General features: G+C 52.1%; 1 protein-coding gene across 18 annotated transcripts in view; it reads right to left on the minus strand.

Moving 5' to 3' along the window:
• Positions 1–22,606, minus strand: part of LRRFIP1 (LRR binding FLII interacting protein 1) — a 161,930-nt gene extending 139,324 nt beyond the window's left edge. For 17 of the 18 annotated variants that reach the window (XM_069584498.1, XM_069584501.1, XM_069584520.1 and 14 more), the window contains exon 1: positions 22,422–22,600. In XM_069584498.1, the coding sequence (XP_069440599.1) occupies positions 22,422–22,517 (96 nt within the window). In that variant the 5' untranslated portion in view covers positions 22,518–22,600. Of the gene's footprint in view, positions 1–22,421 lie in introns of all 18 variants that reach the window. The other variant, XM_069584397.1, reaches the window with a different exon arrangement.
• Between the last annotated feature and the right edge of the window lie 1,980 nt (positions 22,607–24,586).

The following is a 24,586-nucleotide window of genomic DNA, read 5'->3' on the forward strand; positions in this document are numbered from 1 at the left end:
CCTTCACTGTCACTTTTCATAGTCGAGACATTTACTGCCTCAGTTTGAGATGAGATCTCAGTTTTTAAAAGCACAGGTCTGCCATAGACATGCTCTTGAACATGTCACCATGTAAAGAAATCCTTTGGCAGAAAACAATCACCTTTAGTCAGCTGAAGCTCGCTTTGCAGTTAAATCTAAATATTAATAGCTGTTGTTCAGTGCACATATTTTTTGCTAATTTTGTTCCCTGCTTTTTTACCAATAAAGTGAGTGAAGACTTAAGGGGAAAAATCTGGTGGAAAGAAGGGCAAATACAGCATCTGCCCTTTAGAAATTATCCTAAATAACAGTGAGCCATAGAATGTGAGAAAAATCGGGGGGGGGGTGGGAAATGCAGACCAGACTACTAGAAGACAAAATGTCTAAACTGCAGAGAATTATAAACCTTTCCCTAGAAAGGCCAACCTGAAATCTACACAAAGCAGCACTCACCGGATTCTAGGGAGCTCTCAGAACTGCAGCTCTCCTCAGGCCTAGCTCTTCATCCCGTCATACGGGTCTTTTCTTTTTTCCTGAGATTGATTATCCACTGTGGGCGCCCTTGGTAATAAGATCACGATAACAACGGAGGGAGTGGTAGAGGCTTTTACTGAGTGGTTACTATCCTTTGATTAACTCACTAAATCTTCCCGGTGACACTATAAGGCAGTGTATGGCCTGAATGACCATCCTCCCCACCCCACTCATATGCTGAAGCCATGCCCCCCAGCATGGCTGTGTTTGGAGGTGGGGCCTGAAAGGAAGTAGTTAAGGACAAATGAGACCCTTCAAGATGAGACCCTGACCCGACGGGACTGGTGTCCTAAGTGAAGAGCTCTCGCCCCCCTTGAGCACACAGCAGAGGGTGGCCGTCCACAAGCGGGAGGGGCACCTTTGCCAATACCCGCGCCTGCTGGCATCTTGATCTTGGACTTCCAGCCTCCATGACTGTCATTTAAACTGCTGTTTAAGTCGTTTATGTGACTTCTGCTCTCAGCAGCAGTGAGCAGAGGCCAGAGAGACTTGTTCACTGGCTCTGAACGCCTCTGCCCTGAAATGGCACGCGTTTCAGACACGGGTGGCAGGGAGCACGCTGACTGGCCCCTTGACCGATGGGAGACCCTCTGTGCAAAGGGGCAAAGGGAGGAAGAACCACCCCACAGGTACCCCTTAGGTGGGGCAGCCCCAGGGTGTGTGGCTGCGAGGGGCGGGGGCAGGTTCTGAGCATGTTTTGTCTCTTCAGCCAGTGTTTAGTTAGTGGGAGGCCCCCCACCCCAGGCCCTGGCCCTTGGCTGTGTTACTTTTGAAAGACCTACGAACAAAGCTAGTGGAGGTGATGGAATTCCAGTTGAGCTATTCAAATCCTAAAAGATGATGCTGTGGAAGTGCGTCACTCAATATACCAGCAAATATGGAAAACTCAGCAGCGGCCACAGGACTGGAAAAGGTCAGTTTTCATTCTGGTCCCAAAGAAGGCCAATGCCAAAGAATGCTCAAACTACCACACAAGTACACACATCTCACACGCTAGCAAAGTAATGCCCCAAATTCTCCAAGCCAGGCTTCAACAGTGCATGAACCAAGAACTTTCAGGTGTTCAAGCTGGACTTAGAAAAGGCAGAGGAACCAGAGATCAAATTGCCAACATCTGTTGGATCATAGAAAAAGCAAGACAATTCCAGAAAAACATCTACTTCTGCTTGATTGATGCTAAAGCCTTTGATGGTGTGGATCACAACAAACTGTGATACTTTCTGAAAGAGATGGGAATACCAGACCACCTGACCTGCCTCTTGAGAAACCTGTATGCAGGTCAGAAAACAATAGTCAGAACCAGACATAGAACAATGGACTGGTTCCAAATAGGAAAAGGAGTATTTCAAGGCTGTATATTGTCACCCTGCTTATTTAACTTATATGCAGAGTACATCATGAGAAATGCTGGGCTGGAAGAAGCACAAGCTGGAATCAAGATTGCCAGGAGAAATATCAATAACCTCAGATATGCAGATGACACCACCCTTATGGCAGAAAGTGAAGGAAAACTAAAGAGCCTCTTGATGAAAGTGAAGGAAGAGAGTGAAAAAGTTGACTTAAAACTCAACATTCAGAAAACTAAGGTCATGGCATCTGGTCCCATCACTTCGTGGCAAGTAGATGGGGAAACAATGGAAACAGTGACAGACTTTATTTTCTTAGGCTCCAAAATCACTGCAGATAGTGACTGCAGCCATGAAATTAAAAGATGCTTACTCCTTGGAAGGAAAGTTATGACCAACCCAGACAGCATATTAAAAATCAGAGACATTACTTTGCCAACAAAGGCCCGTCTAGTCAAGGCTATGGTTTTTCCAGTAGTCGTGTATGGATGTGAGAGTTGGACTATAAAGAAAGCTGAGCACTGAAGAATTGATGCTTTTGAACTGTGGTGTTGGAGGAGACTCTTGAGAGTCCCTTGGACTGCAAGGAGATCCAACCAGTCCATCCTAAAGGAGATCAGTCCTGGGTATTCATTGGAAAGACTGATGTTGAAGCTGAAACTCCAATATTTTGGCCACATGATGCAAAGAACTGACTCGTTAGAAAAGACCCTGATGCTAGAAAAAACTGAAGGCAGGAGGAGAAGGGGATGACAGAGGATGAGATGGTTGGATGGCATCACCGACTGGATGGACATGGGTTTGAGTAAACTACGAGAGCTGGTTATGGACAGGGAGGCCTAGCGTGCTGCAGTCCATGGGGTCGCAAAGAGTCGGATATGACTGAGCGACTGGACTGAACTGAACTCGCATGTGCAATCATGTAAGTCATTCATGTGTCTGGCGTACATTGTCATGTGTGCGGATCCTCCGCAGATGGCTGTGCTTTTGTGTGCTTTACCGTGGAGTACTGTCCAGACGACACAGCAGTACAGCATCTTTATTTCAAGCCCAGGCTGTCAGGGAACAAGGGTGAAAGCAGCGATGATGTAGCTGGAACTGCTGTACTTTTCAAGGTAACGCAGTATAAGATTAAACACGTTTTCTTTCTTTTCTTGTGTTTATTTGTTAATGTTATGTACTGTTTGTGTGAAAAGTACTATAAACCTATTACAATACAGTACTAGACAGCTGATCGTGTTATTGGGGTAGGCTAAATTTGTTGGACTTTTGCTATTGTTTAGTCATTAGAAAGTGAAAGAAAGAAACTGAAGTTGCTCAGTCCTGTCTGACTCCTTGCGACCCCACAGACTGTAGCCCACCCGGCTTTTCCGTCCATGGGCTTCTCCAGGCAAGAACACTGGAGTGGGTTGACATTTCCTTCTCCAGGGGATCTTCCTGACCCAAGTCCTTCCAAACCCAGGTCTCCCACATTGCAGGCAAACGCTTTACCCTCTGAGCCACTAGGGAAGTTACTAAGTCATGTCCAACTCCTTGAGACCCCATAGACTGCAGCAAGCCAGGCTTCCCTGTCCTTCACCATTTCCTGGAGTTCACTCTAATTCATGTCCATCGAGTCAGTGATGCCATCCAGGACTTAAGAACAAGTTTTCAGGATGGAACTTGTGTCTATTGTAGGGGAATTACTAACTCAATTTCGACACTCACATTTAAGAAAGAATGCCTTATCCACTGAAAAACTTCAGGGTAGCACAGGATATCTGCATAGCCTGAAAATATCTCCCCTCAAATTTGCTAATTGCAGTGATGGTTTCAACCTAGGACCACATATTCTTTGATACTCCTCCCTCTAAGATGTGGAACAGATGTCCCCTCCGCTGAGATGGACTGGGTTTAGGGACGCGCTTCTTGAGGACAAAGCAGGGAAATGGAAAACCAGTAACACTGCCATGGAGGAACTTGGCAGACCCCTCCTTAGCCCGGGGGTCAGGGGGGACGTTGTCAAGGATGCCATGCTGACATCAGGCGCCCCTGATGTGATTCGAGCAAAAGGGCACTGCACCTCTGAATTCTCCCCCAAGTCCACAGCTCAGTCTAATCAGGCAGATCCAAACTGAGGAACATTCTACTGCATACATAGCTGACACTCTTCAAAAGTCCCTGGAAACCATGACAGGCTGGAAGAGACAAGGGCAACACAATGACAAAATGCAATGTGGGATCCTGAAACAGAAAGAAGACTTTATTAAAACAAAACACCCAACAAACAAAACAACACAGCTGGGAACTCTGTCTGAAGTCTGTAGTTTAGCAAACAAAAATCACTTAGAACAGGTTATGCCTTCTTTTAATGATCAGCCTAGCTAAGTTTTTGGTTTTGCAAGGCGTATCTCCAACATTTAATCATTTCAGTTTCCATCTGTGTGCCCAACATGCTTCTGATGTGTTATACTAGCATCAGCCTGCTCCTAAAGTGTTCAGTTCCTCCTGGTGTGCACAGGGCTTTTTAGAACTTACGTGGGGGGTAAGGTCAGGCAAAGACAGCTATTTATTGCACCTGGCAGGATACAGGAATACACCTAAATTCCTCCAGTCCAAACCCTGCTCCCCAAAGGGAAAGCATAGAGGAGAATGTTCTATAAACCCAGTCCAAGTTACTTCAGCCCCTGGTAGGGTGCCACCAGCCTTAGCAGTTTCCCTGGACACAATGAATGCCTTTTTAGGGACTGTGAGCTCGGGGTGCTGGCGACATGCTGTGGAACCTGATCGCCCACACCCTGTCCAAATGGCCATCACTGGGATAATTCAAAGATTTTTTTCCCAAGTGCCAACATCACAAAACAACACAATGGAGAAACACGAGGGGGCAAAGTCTGAAAAGGAGGAGTTGGGAAGAGGGAACAATTGTATGCGTCACCGGAAAGAATGGAAAGTTTCCTGCTTTATTTCTCCTTCCGTCTCCTATTGCAAGAAAGGCGGACAAGGTCACTGACCAGACTGCCCAAGGTGGGGCTGCGGGGGGGAAACAGAACGGACATTTCAGGAGTAAAGAGCTTGCCAAGTTAGATCCTGCGAGCAACAGCTTTCATTCAGTAAATGAAAATCTTCATTTATACCCAAGTAACCATCAAAAACCTTTGAAAATCTTGTTCTAGTTTCAAAAGAATCTGTGTTTTCAAATGTTACTTTGAAGTTGGGCTAATTCCGTCTATCCATCCATGCATCCAATCATCCATCCACTCAAACATCCATCCATCCATCCATCCATCCACCATCCAATCATTCATTCAGCCATTCACTCACCATTAATCCTACTAACTGAGCACCTGTTATGTGCCAGGAGGCTGACCATCAGGGCTGGCAGCCACACCAGGATCTCATGGAGAGGGGAGACAGGGTGGGGAAAACTTGTGAGAAGGGTCAGCTCCTCAACAAGCAGGTTTACCCAGCCTGATTGACTCCTCAGGCATTTGAGCAGGAAAAGGTCCTACTATTCTAATCAGGAGTATTAGTATCAAGGCTATTCTTCATCTTTATGGGATTTCCTGGTAGCTCAGATGGGAAAGAATCTGCCTGCAATGCAGGAGACTCGGGTTCAATCCCTGGGTCGGGAAGATCCCCAGGAGAAGGAAATGGCAACCCATAGCAGTATTATTGCTTAGAGAATTCCAAGGATAGACCATGGTGTTGCAAACAGCTGGACATGACTGAGTCATTTCACTCACTCCCTCACTTCATCAGTATAATCAGACTCACCCATAGCATCATTTAGTCTAAGGCAGAGCTTCTCAAACTTCAGAGTGTATCCGAACCACCGGGATGGCTTTCAGGACAAGAGGCTGGGCCCCACCCCAAGGCTCTGATTCAGTTGGGTGGGTGGACTGAAAACCAGCATTGCTGAAGAGTTCAAGGTGTGTGGATACTGTGTCTGGAGGCCACATTTTGAGAACCAGTGATCTAAGATGCTACTCACCACCTTCAATTCCAGCCCAGTGTGCTTTGTATACTCAGAGTCAGTTTGAGTAACTTAACAGCTACTGTTTCAGAGAAGCTCTGTGAACATCCCTCTCTGAGGGACCAGAACTCGTTGGGGTGACAGGCTGACTTGACTCCACCCCATGAGGACTGGTGGTTTTTGCCGGTTTGCTGTACAGGTGATTCTGCAAAATGTCAAAGAGGCCACAAAGCCAAAAGGATCTCATTTACTGCAAAATCCAAATAAAGGTCTAAGAGTCCAGCGCCCTCCTTTGACCTGGAGACAAGGCTTGAGTCAGTAACACTGTGTAATTGACAGCACACACGTGTGCAGAGAACAGGGGCTGCTTCCTTATATGAGATCAGATCTTCTATCACTTACTTCCCTCCTGTTCTATGCAGACGGCATGCAGGGCCAGGCTGCAGGGAATCAAGGCAGACAGAGATTTCAAGAGAGACTAGAAAAGGTTAGGAGGGCGCCCTCACCGGCCCCTCTGACACCCCTCCCTGAGCCAGAGCTGGGCGGGGGGGCGGGGGGGTGGTCTGTGGTTGTCATGGTGATAGCGACTCTGGTCCATTTCCTCCTCCCCTCCCAACAGACCTGAAAGGAGCAGAGGCCTCCAAGGCCAGACCAGGGCTGCGTGGGGGCCACTTCTGGGCCACGGCTCCTGCACTTCCCGCCCAACCTCCACCCTGCTTCTTTCCTGATGGACACGCCAGGCGTGCAGGGCTTCCTCCTCCAATCTTAGAAGAAAGCAACATCACCACCACAAGAGACAGTCACACAACCCTGTACATCAACTACACTCCAGTAACATTAAAAAAATGAAAAAGAGACAGGGCCCCACGTGAAGAGAAACGCACCACTCTTGCCAGTGAGCACTCCGCTCCCAGCCCCGGGAGCAGCTACAAGACAGCCTGAGACACCCAGGTGTTAAGAATTATTTCCAACTTTTCTGACAGTAATACCACCATCTTACGTGTGCAGAGCCCTTGAAGGCTTGTGAGCACGCGCTCACATGTGTTCCCACCTGGGCCTCACATGAACCCTGTGAGGCTGGCGGGTGGGGGGTCATCCCTCCTTACAGTAGTTAAGGAGGCCGAAGCCGAGGGGAACTCGTCCCAGGCACACCCCGCATGCACGCCCCCACCGCCGCTCCCCCTCATGCCTCCCACTTCCCCAGCAGGCAGCCTGGAGCAGTGCCTGGAGCTGGGGACAGGAGCCAGGCTTGTCTCAGTCCGCATCTCATCTAATGTGGGTGGCAGGGGCCCCGTGACCCCTGACCCGGTTTCAGGGCATCTGTGCACGAGGAGACCTGATGCCCGATGGAGGGCAGGGGCGCTCTGTCCAGAGGCCCTCACCTGGTGCTCACCCCACAGTTATCACCTCACCTTACAGGTGGGCACAGCCGGGCTCAGACAGGCTGGGTGGCGTGTGCAAAGTGGCGAAGCCTGGAGATGGTGCCCTGGGGACTCAGAGCCGGGTCTCCTGATCCCGACGTCCCGCGCGCACCTTCTCTGCAGGGCTCCTAGAGATGATCTCATGTCCCTAAGCACAGGAATTAGGAGGACAAGTGCATTGCCCACAACGCTGTCCGCCACACTAACGGTGGACAAAAAGAGCCGGAAACGAGCTAACACGGACCTGGCCTCGGGGGCAGAGCTGAGTGTGGTTCTGGGGTGCCGATTCCTCACCGATGAATGCCGATGACGCTGCCAGCACACGGACAGAGCGACTCCAGCTTCTGACCTATGCTGGCGCCTGCGGAGGTTGTCAGGACGTAGAATGTGCGTCCAAGAAACCCACTGTGTGTAGTAAAGGCAGTTGAAACTCCTTGGAAGAAAACCACCACATTCAAAGGCTTTCCTTTTAATCGGAGGATACTAGTCCCCAGCCACCTGAAGAGGAACGCTGGCTTATGCTTTGAGCTGCATTCAGTCACCAGGTGGTCTGTGAGGGCCTCCCGTGTGCCCGGGGCATGGGTCTCCCGGGCACTGGACGTGGCACAGCCCCCAGACAGGAGAGCACACAGCCTGCCGGGGTTGTGGGGGCAGAGAGGGCGGAGACAAGAGGCAGTAGCCGGCCCACAGCTGTGGGGACGGGAGGAGCTGGCCTGGGGGTGGGAGACGCGCGGCCCATGGCCTCCCAGAGGAAGTGACCTCCGGGAGGATGAGGTCAGAGGGAAGCCCAGGCCCCGGCCACCAACAGGCGTCTTCTCCTGAGTCCTCCCAACACCACATCCTCACCCTACCGCCCAGGCCCTGGAGCTGCAAGAACAGTGAAGGATCCTCATCCCAGATTCAGGGGGCAGCACGGCTGGGCCAGCTTATACTGGAAGAAATGGACCATCTACGAAGGAACGCGGCCAGGGCCCGAGACAGGGGGCATGACGACCCTCTAAAGGATGCCCGTGACACCCACCAACAGGCCAGGCGCGTTCTCACCCGACAGGATCCAACATTTGAAAGGCTGGACAGAGAGCAGCAGAGCGAACTGTAACCGCACAGTACACGATGCGTGTTATGTGCGTTGCGCTTTTCACCTGCTGTATTTTTCTATATTTAATCATATTTGAAAAGCAGGCGGTTGGCTAGTGTTGGACACAACACCAAACTGCACGGCAACCCGCCCACGGTACCCGGTATTCAGGGTAATTTATTATCTGCCTCATCACGTTTAGGGAAAGTTGGAAAAGATGTTTAGGAAAGATAAAAAAAAATAGAAGAAAACTGTGGCACTGTTCACCAAGCAAAAGTCTAAGTGAAAGGAATCTTAAAGCTGAATTTTCTAAGCATGAGAGGGATGCTGTACGTCTGTGTTTTTCTTTGGAAACTGTACATTAAAACAGAAGACGGAGCTCTAAAGCTCGGAGGGCAATACGACAGAACAGAGAGCATCCCCACGGCTAATGGTCACTTCCTGCCTCGTCTCTGCCTCGTCTCTGCAGCCTCCGGGGTGACTCACAGGCCTCTGGGCCCCAGGGAATCCAGAGGGAAGCAAGGCCCTGGACAGGCAGGGGCGGTGAGCCCTTGGGTTGGCTGATTCTCCCGGTTCTCGCCCTGGAAGAACAGGGAGACAGGGGCTGCACAGAAGTTCCTAAAGAACGAGACAAGCAAAGACCCCGGCACACAGAGGGGTCCTCACAAGGCCCAGGACTGGTCATCTGTTTTAGGAAGTTCAGCGACAAATGACAAAAGCAGCTGTGCCTCTTGGGAGACACGGGGACAGTTTTAGCCCTGTGGAAGTGTGCTGGCCACCCGGCTTCACCCAGCCTCCTCCTGATCTGGGGGGCGGGCCTCCCTGGGGATCTGGAATATTAATGGGCTGCCAGCACCGCCCCCGCTGCTGACGCTGAAGTTGGGGAGGGTCCTCCCTGCCCACAACACACCTGGGATTTCGAATGAGCAGTGATGCTGGCAGGCGCGCTAGGGTCATACCCAGCCACGGAGGCCTCCTGACTCTAAAAGGACAAGGCGGCAGCTTAGGCTCTCTCCCTCGGCCAGATACACTGTCCTGTCCCTGCCCTTTTGGCGACATCAAGTCAAGCAGCAATGTCATCCCAGGCCCAGCCACTTACTGGACCGGTGCTATCCCAGGCTGCTTCCCTTGTCCGGGAGGGTGGGTGGCTGTAAGGAGATTGCCCCCTCAGGGGTGGGGGTCACAGGTGGCTTTGCTTAGCTGTGTCCGGGCAGCATCCAGCAGCACCTCTCCGTCTTCATCTCTTGCTGAATCCCCAGCGTGGAGCCGGAGGGCTCTGGGCAGAGCCTGCGGGCTGGGGGGACAGGACCCCGGCTGGCTGGGAAGGTCAGCCCTGCAGTGCCCCTGCCCCCGAGGCAGAGCCGACTCTCTGCAGCGCTCACCGTGGTGACCGCGTAGACAATGCCACCTCGTCTCTGCTGTCCCTGGAGTGCATCTGAGCCGTGGGCCTGGGGCTTTTCCCAGAGAGAAAGACAGGCAGACACGGCCTGGTGGCCTGCAGCTCTGCTCTGCGGTCCTGCCGAACTGGGCCTGATGTTGGCCTGGCTGCCCTCAAGCACATCCAGAGGGCAAAGGGTGTCTCCAGTGGGCAGAAAGGAGACACTCTGTCCAGTAGGATGTAACACAAAAGACCACCTCTCGCCAGCCCCCACCTTCGTGCCAGCCTACCTTCCGTGGAGGCAGCCAGAGTTACTGCTGTACCTGCCTCTCAGGGTCCATTCCAGCCCCCCTTAGCCTCTCCCCACACCCCTCGCACCCCACCATTGACTCAAGGGCCCCCTGGCACTCAGCAAAGGCTCATCGAATTTGCTGTGAACCTCCCAACTTCCTGAGTCTGCACGGCTACTCCTAGAAGAGCTCCAGCATAGCTTTCCAGAGTAGGCGGGCACCTCCAAGTAACTTCCAGGAGGTTTCATTGGGAAAACTCCCAGGACCATGTGGTTTGGTCAGCTGGTGCTTTCTGCCCTCCTGGGGAGCAGCTGCAGCCACCGATCAGAGGTGAGAGCAAACGAACCAGGTTTCTGGAGACGAGGGGTATGGTCCAGAGCTAAGGTACACAGCCAGCAGAGACAGGAAATATACAGTGGTTCTCCACGGGCCGTTCTGCCCACTGGGGCCCTTGTGGTCATCATTCCCGGGTGGAAGCCAGGGATGCTGCTAAACATTACTCTATGTCCAGAAACCCTCCCCTGACCCCCGCATCCGGCCCAATGTCAGTAATCCCGAGGCTGACAAACCCCGACACAAAAGTAAGAGGAAAAGCCCGAGAAAGTGGAGTGAAGATATGGAAGGCTGTGTGGTCACCACCTCATCGCGCGGCTCATGTGGCCACTTCATTCCAGAGCTGGCTCCAGACACAGGTTAAAAATAGGCAGGTAACTTAGTAGCTTCTGAGAGGTCAGATAAACCCAAAGATAAATGGCGCGGGACATGGCCTGGCTGAAGTGGGCCGTCATCTCTGGGACGTTAACCAGAGGCCCGACACCAGGGCTTGGCTGCCTGACAGTAAAGAGGCTTGAAAAATCTGATGGCATCTTATTACTGGTTCTTCAGTTCAAGGCCAAGAAGCAAAAAACGATCGAAAGCGGAGGGACCCTTCCATCTCAAGGCCAAAGAACTGAACACAAGCTCTAAACTATGAGAGAGCACATGGGGTTCTGATACTAAACAAAGTTTATGGGGTTGGTGTATTTAAAGGGGCAGCAGTGAGGGCTTTCCTCTGAGTTCACTGACCCAGAGCCAAGGGCTGTCTGCTTCCCCCACAACACACAGGCGATCGTCTCTCCAGTATTTTTCTCACACTTTTCCTGTAGGCCACTCTCTTTCCTTATCTTGATCCTGGTCTCTCATTTCAGCCCTCATCTTATGAGGGAGGGTGGCTCAGTGGTAAAGAACCCACCTGCCAATCAGCCCTGTCTCTGCATCAGTGATGCCTGGGGCACATCCTGGCCAGTCCAGCAGTACTGCTGTCCCTTGGTGGAGAGGAACTCAGCTGGCAGGAGGGAGAAAATAACCACTATCCAGTTAGCGCCTGCCAGGTACCCAGGTGCCCACCAGAACCATCACGTACTTCCTGCCTCCAGCAGAAGCTCTCCATTTCCCAGCAGGACTTATTACCAGGTGCACGCTCAGTTGCTCAGTCGTGTCCAGCTCTTTGCGACCCCATGGACTGTAGCCCGCCAGGCTCCTCTGTCCATGGGATTCTTCAGGCAAGAACACTGGAGTGGGCTGCCATTTCCTCCTCTAGGGGATCTTCTTGATCCAGGAATTGAACCTGAGTCTCCTGCTTCCTGCCCTGGCGGGTGGATTCTTCACCACTGGGACACCAGGGAAGCTCCACTCATCACCACAACCACATGGAAAACGTTGTTCCTCTGTTACAGACAGAGGGAAGGAGACTTGGACACACTAACTTGCCTCTGGACACACGACTTCAAAAGGCGGACTGTGCTTCTCCCACTGCCCGGCATGTTCTCCCTGGGCTGGACTCACTTCCAGCCTGCGGGACGCCAGGCCTGTCCACCTGTCACCCCTCTCCTGATGAGAATCAACAGCTTCTGCAATAGAGAACACACCTCCAGGACAGCAGATTTCAACAAAGAATAAATCATTGCTCAAGAGCTGTGCTGTCCAATACAGTAGCCACCAACCAGGGGTGTCTATTTATATTTAAAGGAAGTAAAATGAAGTATGAATTAAAATGCAGTTCCTTAGCTGAACTAGCTACTAGCTGCATTTCAAGTGCTTGACAGCAACGCAGCATAGACACAGAGCATCTCCATCATCACAGAAAGTCCTACTGGCCAGCTCTGCTCTGAGGGTTTCAGGGGTGACTTCAAGCTATATTTTAGGGCATCCAGGGTGGGGTCATGTTAGTTGTTCAATCAACACGTAAATTCCATCTCTCCCAGTGTCAACTTGGAAAACTCCGCATATTCTCATGTGCCTGAAATGGTTAGAGAGAATAACTGACTCAATAGATATGAATTTGAGTAAACTCCAGGAGATAGTGAAGGACAGGGGAGCCTGGCATGCTGCAGTCCATGGGGTCACAAAGAGTCGGACATGACTTAGCAACTGCACAACAAGTTCAGTTCAGTTCAGTTGCTCAGGTGTGTCTGACTCTTTGCAACCCCATGGACTGTAGCACGTCAGGCCTCCCTGTCCATCACCAACTCCCAGAGCTTGCTCAAACTCATGTCCATAGAGTTGGTGATGCCATCCAACCATCTCATCCTCTGTCGTCCCCTTCTCCTCCTGCCTTCAATCTTTCGCAGCATCAGGGTCTTTTCCAAAAAGTTGGCTCTTCGTATAGGGTGGTCAAAGTATTGGAGTTTCAGCTTCAGCATCAGTCCTTCCAATGAATATTCAGGACTGATTTCCTTTAGGATTGATGGTTTGGTCTCCATGCAGTTCAAGGGACTCTCAAGAGTCTTCTCCAACACCACAGTGCTGGATGAAGCACAAGCTGGAATCAAGATTGCTGGAAGAAATATCAATAACCTCAGATATGCAGATGACATTGCCCTTATGGCAGAAAGCGAAGAACTAAAGAGCCTCTTGATGAAAGTGAAAGAGGAGAGTAAAAAAGTTGGCTTAAAGCTCAACATTCAAAAAACTAAGATCATGGCATCTGGTCCCATCACTTCATGCCAAATAGATGGGGAAACAATGGAAACAGTGAGAGACCTATTTTCTTGGCCTCCAAAATCACAGCATGCAGCCATGAAATCAGAAGACTCTTGCTCCTTGGAAGAAAAGCTACGGCCAACCTAGATAGCACATTAAAAAGCACAACAACAACAGACATCACAAAAGAAGATAAGAAATAAAAATCAACCAAGGGTAAGGGTGGAAAAATGGATAAACTTATGTGAGGGAGGTTAAAAGCCTAACGAACAAGTTTAGATCTCCTGGTTTCTGCTTGCTGAAACACTACTGTGACCACTGGGGTATTTTTCATTCGCTCCCCTGAGCCAAGGAGTGGGTGGGGACATCGCAACTTAATCTGCCGGGGAGGCACTGGACGGCTCTGGCTCTGGCTCTTGCTGATCCAGGGGCTCACCCACTGCCAAGACCATATCACATTCTGCCTACCTAACCTCTCCAGGTATTTTCTATTTGTTTTATGGAAAGTATCTCTCAGATCTTAGAGAATTTTCCGAACCAACAAATGAATTCCTCTTGATGCCTGAAGCTATGAAAATCTTATTTTTTAAAACAACGTTCTCTGTTTGCTCAGCTAATTTGACATTTACTCCACTCTGAGTAAAAGCACACTGCCGTGACTAGTTCTCTAGTTTGGGCTGTGTGGACATAACCTCTTCCTTGGTATAAGTCTCAGATTATTTTTCAACTTTCTTCTCAATTTCTTCTACCCCCTTCATCAAAAACAAAACTCCATCTCTAGGTAACCAAATTAGAGAGGCTTGGTTTGTTTGCATTAAGCAGCATTTCCTCTGAAAAGTGAGCCTGTGGTCAAGGTGCTGGCCTTGAAGACAGGGGGACTCAGGTTCAAATCCTGACTGTGTGCCGGTGCCCTGAGGAGCTACTCAGTGTCTGGTGCCAACACCTCCGCCACCCCACTGCACCCCAGGTGTCCTGGCCGAATCTTGTGGTATTTACCCTCCAATGTACTCAGCTGTGTCTGACTCTTGGCGATCTCATAGACTGCTGCCCACCAGCCTCCTCCGTGGCTCTCCTCCTCTGGATTCTCCAGGCCAGAATGCTGGAGAGGGCTGCCACTTCCTTCTCCCACGTCTCCTGCACTGGCAGGCGGACTCTTTACCACTAGTGCCGCCTGGGAAGCCCTCCGAGCCTTCCCTCAAATTGTCTCACAGGTTTTAGTGCTTCATCCTCATACACGCATGGATCCAAGGATCACCACACCTCTGGGAAGCGCTCCAAGGTTAAAGACAGAGGCCAAATCACACAAAGGATGGAAAGGGATAGACCATCACACAGGGAACAAAAGCAATTTTCAGGGGAAATCAGAAAACCAAAATGAATACTCCTCAGAATGACAGAAAAAGGTACTGCATTAGTGGCTCAAAAAGGATGCTATAAAAATGGGCCACAGAACCAAAACAAACAAACAAATACTCTTAGAAATGAAATATAGGACAAATAAGTTTAGTGGAAGGAGTGGAAGACAAAGCTGAGTAATTAGCCATAGCGTATCACCAAAATACAAAAAGCTAGAAAATGAGAGGAAAAAGGAAGTTACTTCTAACAACAGGAGTTTCTTTAAAAGAACAGAGCAAATGGTGGGAAGGGGAAATTCTTCAGAAAATATCCCAGAATTTTAGGATATACATTTCCAGATTGAATCAATGTAAAAATAAAATCCAGAATACTGAGAATCAAGAGGGGATCCTGAAAGCTTTTGGACTGTAAAAATAGATGTTACACAAGATACTGAGAATATGTAAGGCATCAAAATGAGCAGAGCAATCCTGGAAGCTAGAATAAAATGGAAAAAAAAATGTCTTCAAAATTATGGTAGGAAACAGGTAATTATACATTTTTGGCATTTATTATTTTATTTTATTAAATAGGTAATACAGAGCTTCCCTGGTGGCTCAGTGGTAAAGAGTCCACCTGCTAATACAGGAGACACGAGTTCGATCCCTGATCGGGAAGATTCCACACGCCGTGGAGCAACTATGCCCGTGCACCACAGGCACTGAAGCCGCGTGCCTAGAGCCCTAGCTCCGCACCAAGAGAAGCCACTGCAATCAGAAGTCTGCACGTTGCAACTAGAGAGTCGTCCCGGCTTGCCACGACTACAGAAAAGGCCATGCAGCAGGGAAGACCCGGCAGAGCCAAAAATAAAGAGAGAATTTTACATAAAAATAATACAGTCACAGGGTTCAAATATCAAAAGAGCATAAAGTTACACCTAACAAATCTACATTTCCACTGACATCTCCACGTTGCTTTTACTGTACTTTCTGCCAGTGTTTCCTTATGCAAATGCAGGCAAGTCACAGACTTCCTCACCTGAGTGATGGCATGCTATCTTCATTTTCTGCACATTGCTTTTCTTCAGTTAACAATACACACTGGAAATAATTTCAAAGTATATATAGAAATCTCTGTCGTTCTTCAGAAAAAAAAAATTCTAACCTAGAACTCTATACTCAGCTGAACTATCAAGTGCGAGGGTACAATAAAGACATTATCAGACATGCAAGCGCTTAGAAAAGGTGTTCTCTCTGAGAAAGCTACTGAAGGGTGTGTTCCAACAAAATGAGTTAGTAGCTCAGGAAAGAAGGCAGTAGAGAATCCAGCATGCATGGCTGCAACGACAGCAACGGAGACGCAGCAAAGGGAAGGGCAGCTGGCAACAACCCCAAGAGCACTCAGCGCAGACTAGACAGAGGTCTCGGGGGCAGATTTCCAGGAGGGAACAAAGCGGAATTGATAGATTCATTTAATCACATAGAAAACAATATTACGGAGGTTTCTACTCAAAAGCTTGTGAGAAACTAGGCATGAAAGATACGCAAAGAGATGAGCAATTGGGGAAAAAAAAGGAAATAATGAACTCCAAAAACAGCAGAAAGTTGTATAAAGAAAAACATTATCGTATACTTGTTGGCTCTGCAGTTGACACTATCACACTACGTCATCATCACCACTGGTGTTTGCTGAGCATGTGTTGGTCATCCTTCTGAGGTCTTTTCATGAAATACTTCATTTACCCCCATGAAACCCGGGAAGAAGCATACTCTTGAAATGTTCCCATCTTACAGATGAGGGAATGGAGACACAAAGTCACAAAGTGGTTAAGGAACTTGCCTGAGGTCATGGAGTAAGTGGAAGGATCGGGAACTGAACCCAGGAAAAAGGAAAACAGACTCGGGCCCCCACACTCTTAACCAGTCTATTGTTCTGCTCACGATCATTTATGGATCTATAAGTACAATGTCACTATGACGTGAAGAAGAGGGGAGAGAAGGCGGGGGAGTGAACCTGAGCTAGACCCACAGATCCAAGTGCTCCTCCTCCAATCAGGAGGCCAGCACATGGTGTCTACAGTTGAATAATCAATGAATAGTGCACATGTATATTACTTACAAATGGGGAGCCCATTACCAGGTCATTAGGGTCTTATAAGGCTGTTAACCAGTCCATCCTAAAGGAAATCAGCTTTGAACACTCATTGGAAGGACTGTTGCTGAAGGTGAAGCTCCAATATTCTGGCCGCCTGATGTGAAGAGCTGACTCATTGGAAAAGATCCTGATGCTGGGAAAGATTGAAGGCAGGAGGAGAAGGGGGCGACAGAGGATGAGACGGTTGGATGGCATCACTGACTCAATGGACATGAGTTTGAGCAAGTTCTGGGAGACAGTGGAGGACAGAAGAGCCTGGGTGCTCCCATCCATGGGGTTGTTGAATGAACAACAACAAAGGCCATTAAGAGCTTGGCTTTTACTGAGGGATATGAAAAGCCATTATGACACAATCTGACATGTTTTCAAAGGACCACCCAGCTGTAGTGTGGAGAATGGCCTGAGACTATCGGACCAGGGTGAAAAAAAGCATTACTTTAATGACATAAAACTAATTTTTAAAGATGAAAGCATGAAAAAAAAAAAAAGAGGAGGAGGAGAAACAGTAAGGGAGAGAAGAATATGAGGTTCTTTCATGCAATGTTAAGCCTGATGGTTCAGAGGGCAGTTGAGGACGACAGTGCCTGAGATGGGAAGCAAGTCAGCTTAACTGCAGGGCACCGCCTGGAATAGGGCCTTGCGTGGAGCCAAGACTCTGATCCAGGAAACAGCCAGGACGATGACCCGGCACCTCTGAGTTACTAGATGACCTCAGACAAGTCGCCGAGCATCTCAGAGTGGTTTCTCCATGTCCAACAGGGATGCTCTAAACTCTTCCGATGGGATGGCATACACTTACAGGGGAGAAGCTTCTGGGAGTCCCTGACACACCTCAGACCTTAAAAGTACCCTCAGTCGCCACCTCTCCCCCTTGTCCCTCCTGAACCCTGACAAGGTTAGCAGGTGACAGACTCAATGAGAACCCAGGTCCCTGACGGTCACTCTATGGAACAGACGCTTGAGGTCCTCCACACGCATTCACAGCCCCGACTACTAAACCCGTGAGTCATCACAGAGTCGCCCAGAAAAGGGACAGGGAGACAGCTGGCCCTCTGACAGAAATAGCCGTGGGGCGGGGCCCACAGATCATGGGAGCCCAGCAGGACTGCCCACCCCCAATCCAGAGCCATCTTGTCGGGAATCAGCCCCAGGTCACAGGCAGGGTGCGGGCCATTCCCCTGACGGCTCAGACCAGGACACACATCCACTCGGAAGGCTCGTCTTGTCATGTTCCTAATGCCTGTTACTGATGCACCAAGATGTGTGCGTGTGTCTCAAGACGACGAGCCGGGGCGGGGCCCGGGGTCACCCCACGGTGGCTGTGTTAGAACTGGGGGTGGGGGTGTCTGAAGGCCCTCACCTCTTCCCACCCTGGAAGGAGGGGCTCTGACACCACCGCAGTCCCAAACCGCTGGCCACACTGGAAAGATTTCACCCTCCGGTCCAAACAGTCTGCATCCACCGGCCAGCCTCAGACAAGCAAACTCGTTGGGGAGAAATGAGTGAGTGTGATGGTTCAAACGGAGGGAAACCAGCTGCAGGAAGCCCATGTTGTAGACGCCGCCCCCGCGTGACCTCACCCGAGGGCACAGGCCATGCCTGGACACCAGCAGCCTGCATCGTGCCGTCGGGGCTCACCTCTGACTCCAGAGGAGCCAGACCTGCCTGCCGAGAGCCGGAAGAAGGGGAAGCAGGGGTCCAACGGAACCAGACTTCGGGGCGACTCTGCACAGAGGCCCACGCCCAGACTGGGCCCTCGAATGGCCTCAAGGCTGGACCAGAAAAGCAGTCAGGGGCCTTCAGGACAGGGTGATCTCTGGGGCTATTTGGGAAGGATGAGGGATGGGAGGACAGCAAGTGACCAGGGGCTTTAGGACAGACCGTCTTGAATTTGTGGGACCACCCAGAGCGAGGCATGGAGGCTGTCCTAAGCTGGGTGCCCAGAAGTGGAACCCGGGGCTGGGGTTTGGAGGTGAGTGTTCAGTCCAGGGAGCACTGTCAGTGGGGGGCGGTGAGGGGCTGGGGGGAGGGAGGTGGCCTCAGTGGAGCCTGCCCTCGGGCCCTCCCTCAGGGGCCCTGGAGGGTGACCTGTACCCCTTTGCCAGTTCCTTCAGGAGGCAAGCGGGTGGGGTGGGGCTTCCTGCGTCCTCACTCCCCTGGGTCAGTCGCTGCCCCTGGGGTGCGAGGTCTTAACCCCCCTCCGCTGAAGGGTGATCCTCATGGGCCATGGGCGCTTCTCTAGTGAAGGGGAGGGGTCATGAACCCAGAACAGCTGCACTCACAGGTCAGGGGTCAATAGGGGGGAACCTGGGAGGCACCCTGGGGGGTACCCCGAGGGCAGCGTCCCAGCGAGACCACCTTGGAGAGGAGGCCACAGTGGTGGGGGTCACTGCGCTGTGAGAGAGGAAGGAAACCCCACCAGCGTTCACTGGACGGTGAGCTCACCCAAGGGCCGGTCTCCTGCAGCCTGTAGAGCCGACTTCCTCGTACTGGAAATGCAAACGGCCGGGTGTTCCGAGAGAACACGCTGGCAGTCCCAGCGGAGCATGGGATGAGAGGTTTGGACGCTCCCAGAATCCTGAGCAGAACGCTCAAGGCGGTGGGAGAGAAAAACACCTCTGCTTTCAGATACCCCTCCTGGGGGTGAGAGACATGCTGCTCCAGCGTCTCAAGGTCTCAAGCTTACTGGACCTTCTTCCTGACAACATCTTGCCTGAATCCCACCTCGGACAGCGAGAAATAAGCCACTCCTGCAAAGGCATCTGCAGCGTTTTCAAGTTACAGCTCCATTTACTATCAACTTGCCCAGAGTGAGACCATGAAGGAACTGCGGAAATATAAAAGCAGAGCTTCCACTGGGTCCCTGCTTCCCGTTCCTCCACAGAGTCCGAAGCCATTGAGGGGGGTGCAGCCGGCTCTCCACCATGGTCCTGCCCCCGCTCCCCGCCTCCCCTTCCCCATTGCTCCCGGTCCCGCCCAACTCCATCATCGCAGCCTGGAATTCTCCACTTATCCTCTGAGTGCACACTCCTGGGGGCCTGCCTGACCCAAGCCTGCCCCACCCCCTGCCACGTTCCTGAGGCCTCTTGATTTTTTCCTTCAGGACCCCTTCATGTCCCCAAGAGCTTCAGGGGAGGCCACGTCCCCCTATTTGCCATTTCCAGGAGGGTAACCTCCCCTGCCCTGCCCCCATGCCACGGAGTCCACTATCCTGGTCAGAGAGCTTGGCTCAGGAGCGGCGGGGGAGACTTGCAAGATTTGTCAGGGAAGATGCTTCTAGCTCTCAGGACAGAGCCACCAGAAGAGACGGGGCATGTGGGTTCAGGGGGGCAGTGTCTGCCAAAGCAAGACAGCCTGAGGACGAGGCCACCTGCAGAGGTGCCCAGCAGAGCCGGCTGCAGAGACGCTGTGGAGACCAGGGGCCACCGCCCTGGGGATGCTGCCCAGAGAGTCTGTCCTCCAGCCAGAACATTTCCCCTCGTGGAGGCCAGTCCAGGTCAGGGTTTCTTCAAGAATAACTCAAAATGCCACCTCTTCCAGGGAGCCGCCTCTGATTGCTATTCTTAGTCTCATCGATGAATTGCTAACTCTCTCATTTCCAAACCTCCAGGGACCAATATCCTTCTAATCTCAGATCTCTTCCTGCCTTCTTTTATTGTCATGCTCTAAGTCAGACCCCAGATACTCTTTAAGTCCATCCCTGAATCCCAGTCTCCCTAGGACAGGGCTTCAGAAAGAGCAGCATGTATCTGCTGAGTCAATTAGCAAATGAGAAAGTATTCATATCATATGAAACTTTAAGATAATTTTGTTGATTTTTATAAGAACTCTCTAGAACTCCATGGTGAATAGATATTTGCCATTTGAATAGTGATTCTAATTTTCACAGCTGGGAGACAGAATTCATTTTGCAGTAAAATGTATTTGCACTGGCTCCTTCCAACATGACAGATAGCTGCCACTCAGTACTCAGAGCAGCCACATGGCCAGGGTTATTGGGACGATGTGCACGCCTGTAGTCCTTACATCTAGCCAGTGACTCACTTTATGTCTGCTGCTCACTTTCATTACTCCTGACAGCCTCAGGGGAGGTCTTCTCCTCATTTTAAAGATGAGAAAAACAGAGACCGGGAAGGGGCTGACTAGGATAGCACAGCCTGCTGTCACAGACAGCACAGAGGAGCTGTGTGTAGCTCCAGTCCTGGGTCTGACGCCTGTGTCTGAATTTGTCGCTGCCAACTGTGTCCCCAGGCTGGGAGGCAGGCCAGTGGGTTCCCGGTTACTCTGCACCTCAAGGCTCTCCTGCCAGGAGCATCCCTTGGCCTTTCCTTTCAGTCTGTTTTAATAAAATCCAGCACACACGAGGGGGACTTGGGGACCCTCAATCTCCTTCCTCTGTCCGCAACCACTGCTGGAAAGACAAGGCCCACGGATCGTGTCACCTCAGACCTCCCGGAGAACACCTGTTTGGTTTTATGTTTAAACACTTACTTACATGACCGTCTTCACAGGGGTGGGGATTATGTTCAAGCTGCTACATTTAGCAAGCACCTATATTTAGCCACATGTACTGTAAGTGCCTCGTACCCCTTCTGTTTTTTAGGCGATATAACAGAGACTTAGCAGCACTCACTATGCGCCCGGCTCTGTGTTGATCCCTGGGGATGTGAAATGAGTAAGACGGTGCCTGCTTGGTGGCCGCCTTCCATGGGGGTCGGATAGGTGAACAGATATGGCTGAGGCCACGTGACCAGCACGGCAGGTGTAGGGAGCAAAAGCTAGAGGAACCCAAGTGCAGGCAGGGAGACATTAGACTGGGCTGATGGGGGAGGTCCCACACGGGACACAAATCTACCGTAGGTTTTAAGAGATGAATAGGGGTTTTCCTGGAAAGCCCAGTTTCTTCCCACATGGAGAAAAATAAATGCTTTTATTCATTCAATATTCAACAAATACTGAGCGACAGCCACGAGTCCATAAAAGCCAGCCATCTAAGAAGTGGTACTAGAGCAGGCCTCCATAAATAGCTGAGTGAGGCAACCAGACACCACCGTCTACACCGCCTGGAGGTTTTTCCACGTGATGATAATGACATGTAGACAGCCTCTCCATCACACTCCAACACTTGGAAGAGAGTGGATGGGGAGGGGGCCCTGTCTACAGTGAGCACGCTGGCTAGGCAATCCAGAAGGCGTACAAAGGTGTCCTGTGACATGACAAGCCAAGCCCTGTCCCCTGTGGGCCCCAGGAATCTCACCCCTTCCCAGGGAACCTGCTGCCCCCGTCTCCCTGGCATCTTTACCCTGCGGTTTGTTTAGCCCAAAGGTTGAATTCTTGTGGGAGGAAAAAGCGTTTGTAAAAGTCACCCTAGCGGGGCTCCTTTAATTTGCACACTTCAAGTTCATCATCAATCGTTATAATAAACTCTGCCCTGGAAACTTTGATGAGAACCTCTCAGCGTGCCTGGGCCGGCTCTAAGCCTAGGTCCAGAAACGAGATCCAGGGAGACCCCGGTTCGCGCCCCAGAGGCGCCCTGTGTGACAATCGAGACGACAGCGGGTCACACACAGGAGCCGGGTCATTTCGCCAGGGCCATGTGGCCTCCAGGGACTGTCCGCAGGCCTCCGGGGGTCGGGCCTACGTCACCCCCACGATGCGGCGCACAACCTAGTCGGGCGCTCGCCCCCCGACCAGGCCGGCCCGAGGCCACGGTGCGCAGGGGGGCGGCACCCCAGTCCCGCTCGGCGAGGGCGCGGCGGCCGGGCGGGCCGGGGGCCTGGGGGGAGGGCTCGGGGTCGCCTGCCCGTCCCCGCGAAGGAGGACCCGCGCCCGGCCCACCGAGGTGCCGGCCCGGCCCGCGCCCCGCCCGCCGAGCCGGCGGACGGACGCCCGACAGCTGCGGGGGAGCCCGGCGCCCGCGCCCCGCTGCGCCCGCGCCCCGCGCTCACCTCGCGCGCGATCTGGTTCAGCGCGTCGTCCTCCGCCGTCAGCCGCTCCCGGTTGGGGAGCCGCTTGCGCCCCGAGCCCTGCGTGCCCATGTCCATCGGCCGCGTCGCCCGCTGCGCCGCGGGACCCCGGCTCCGCCGCCCGCGCCCCTCCGGCCGCCCGGCCCCGCTGCGCCCCGCCCTCCGCCGGCGTCATGGCGTCAGCGGGCGCGGGCCGGGGACGCGGGGACGCGGGGACAGGGGCTGCGGACGCCCGGGGAGGGGGACGCGGGGGCCGGGGCTGCGGGACTGCGGGGACCCGGGGGGCAGGGGCTGGGGAGCCTGAAGCGGGGTGGGGGTGGGGGGACGCGGGGGCCGGGGCGCGCCAGATGGGGACCCGGGCGCGGGGGGCTGGAGTCTGGGGATTCCCGGGGAGAGGGGCACGGGACCCGGGCTGCGGGGATGCGCCGGAGAGGGACGCGGGAGCCAGATGCGCTGGGACTCCAGGGGCCAGGGATCTGGGCGCTGGGGGCTGGGGGCGCGGGGGACGCCTGGGGACCGTGAGCGTGGAGATGCGGGAAGTTTGGGAAGGCTGGGAGTCAGGGCAGCGGCATGAGGATGCGTGGGGCAAGGGGACTGGGGGAGTGAAAGCAAGGCGGAGGTGCAGGGACACTGAGACTAAGAGGGCTGGGGATTCCAGTGGGAGGCAGAGATGGGGGCGTGGGGACGACGGGACAGTGAACAGGAAAATGGCAGGAGGCCTGGGATGGCTCGGGGTGGGGAGCTTGTGGGCCCCAGAGGGGGCGGGGGTGATGGGGGCTCGGGTCCTTGGTGGGGACTGGGAACAAGCCACAGCAGAGAATTCAGAGAAAGGAGGCGGAGCCGGAGATGCCTGGAGCCCCCAGGGTTTCCGGTTGGCCCGGTGGGGAGCCCTGGAGGGTGGACTTCCCTGGCAATCCTGGGCTGACCTCCCCAGCGCAGGCGCTACCCCTTGAGTCTGGACCCCATCGAGGACAGGGGAGGACTCGAAGTGATTGCGTTGCAGAAAGGGGTTTGTACTAAAGGGTGGGTGTAGGGTTCTGGTTCAAACCTGCACCCCAGGTGAGATGAGGTCTGACCTCACAGATGGAGTCAGGTCTCAGTTCAGTTCAGTCACTCAGTCATGTCTGACTCCTTGCGACCCCATGGACTGCAGCACACAAGGCCTTCCTGTCCATTGCCAACCACTGGAGTTTACTCAGACTCATGTCCATTGAGTTGGTGATGCCACCCAACCATCTCCTCTGTCGTCCCCTTCTCCTGCCTTCAATCTTTCCCAGCATCAGGGTCTTTTCCAATGAGTCAGTTCTTTGCATTGGAGTTTCAGCTTCAGCATCAGTTCTCCACTGAATATTCAGGACTGATTTTCTTTAGGATGGATTGGTTGGATCTCCTTGCAGTCCAAGGGACCCTCAAGAATCTTCTCCAACACCACAGTTCAAAAGCATCTATTTTTCGGCACTCAGCTTTATAGTCCAGCTCTCACATCCATACATGACTACTGGAAAAACCATAGCTTGACTAGATGGACTTTTGTCGGCAAAGTAATGTCTCTGCTTTTTATTGTGCTGTCTAGGTTGGTCCTAACTTTTCTTCCAAGGAGTAAGAGTCTTTTAATTTCATGGCTGCAGTCACCATTTGCATGGATTTTGGAGCCCCCCAAAATAAATTTTGTCACAGTTTCCCTGTCTATTTGCCATGAAGTGATGGACCGGATGCCATGATCTTTGTTTTCTGAATGTTGAGCTTTAAGCCAACTTTTTCACTCTCCTCTTTCACCTTCATCAAGAGGCTCAAGAGGCTCTTTAGTTCTTCTTTGCTTTCTGCCATAAGGGTGGTGTCATCTGCATATCTGAGGTTATTGATATTTCTCCCGGCAATCTTGATTCCAGCTTGTGCTTCATCCAGCCCGGCATTTCACATGATGTACTCTGCATATAAGTTAAATAAGCAAGGTGTTCAGCTCTGGCTCTAGTCTACCAGGCTGCAGGATCTGGCCACCACCAACCCCCCATCCCACCCCCTCCGCCGAGCCGTAGAGACATTCAGAAACCCTGTGTTGATGGTGCTTCCTTTTTCAGGGGCATGTTTTCTGGGACCTGTCACTTCATTCCTGTGTCCCCAGCTTCTAGGAAAAGACCTGACAGATT

This window comes from Ovis canadensis, chromosome 1 (assembly GCF_042477335.2).
Source record: "Ovis canadensis isolate MfBH-ARS-UI-01 breed Bighorn chromosome 1, ARS-UI_OviCan_v2, whole genome shotgun sequence".
Lineage (NCBI taxonomy): Eukaryota > Metazoa > Chordata > Mammalia > Artiodactyla > Bovidae > Ovis > Ovis canadensis.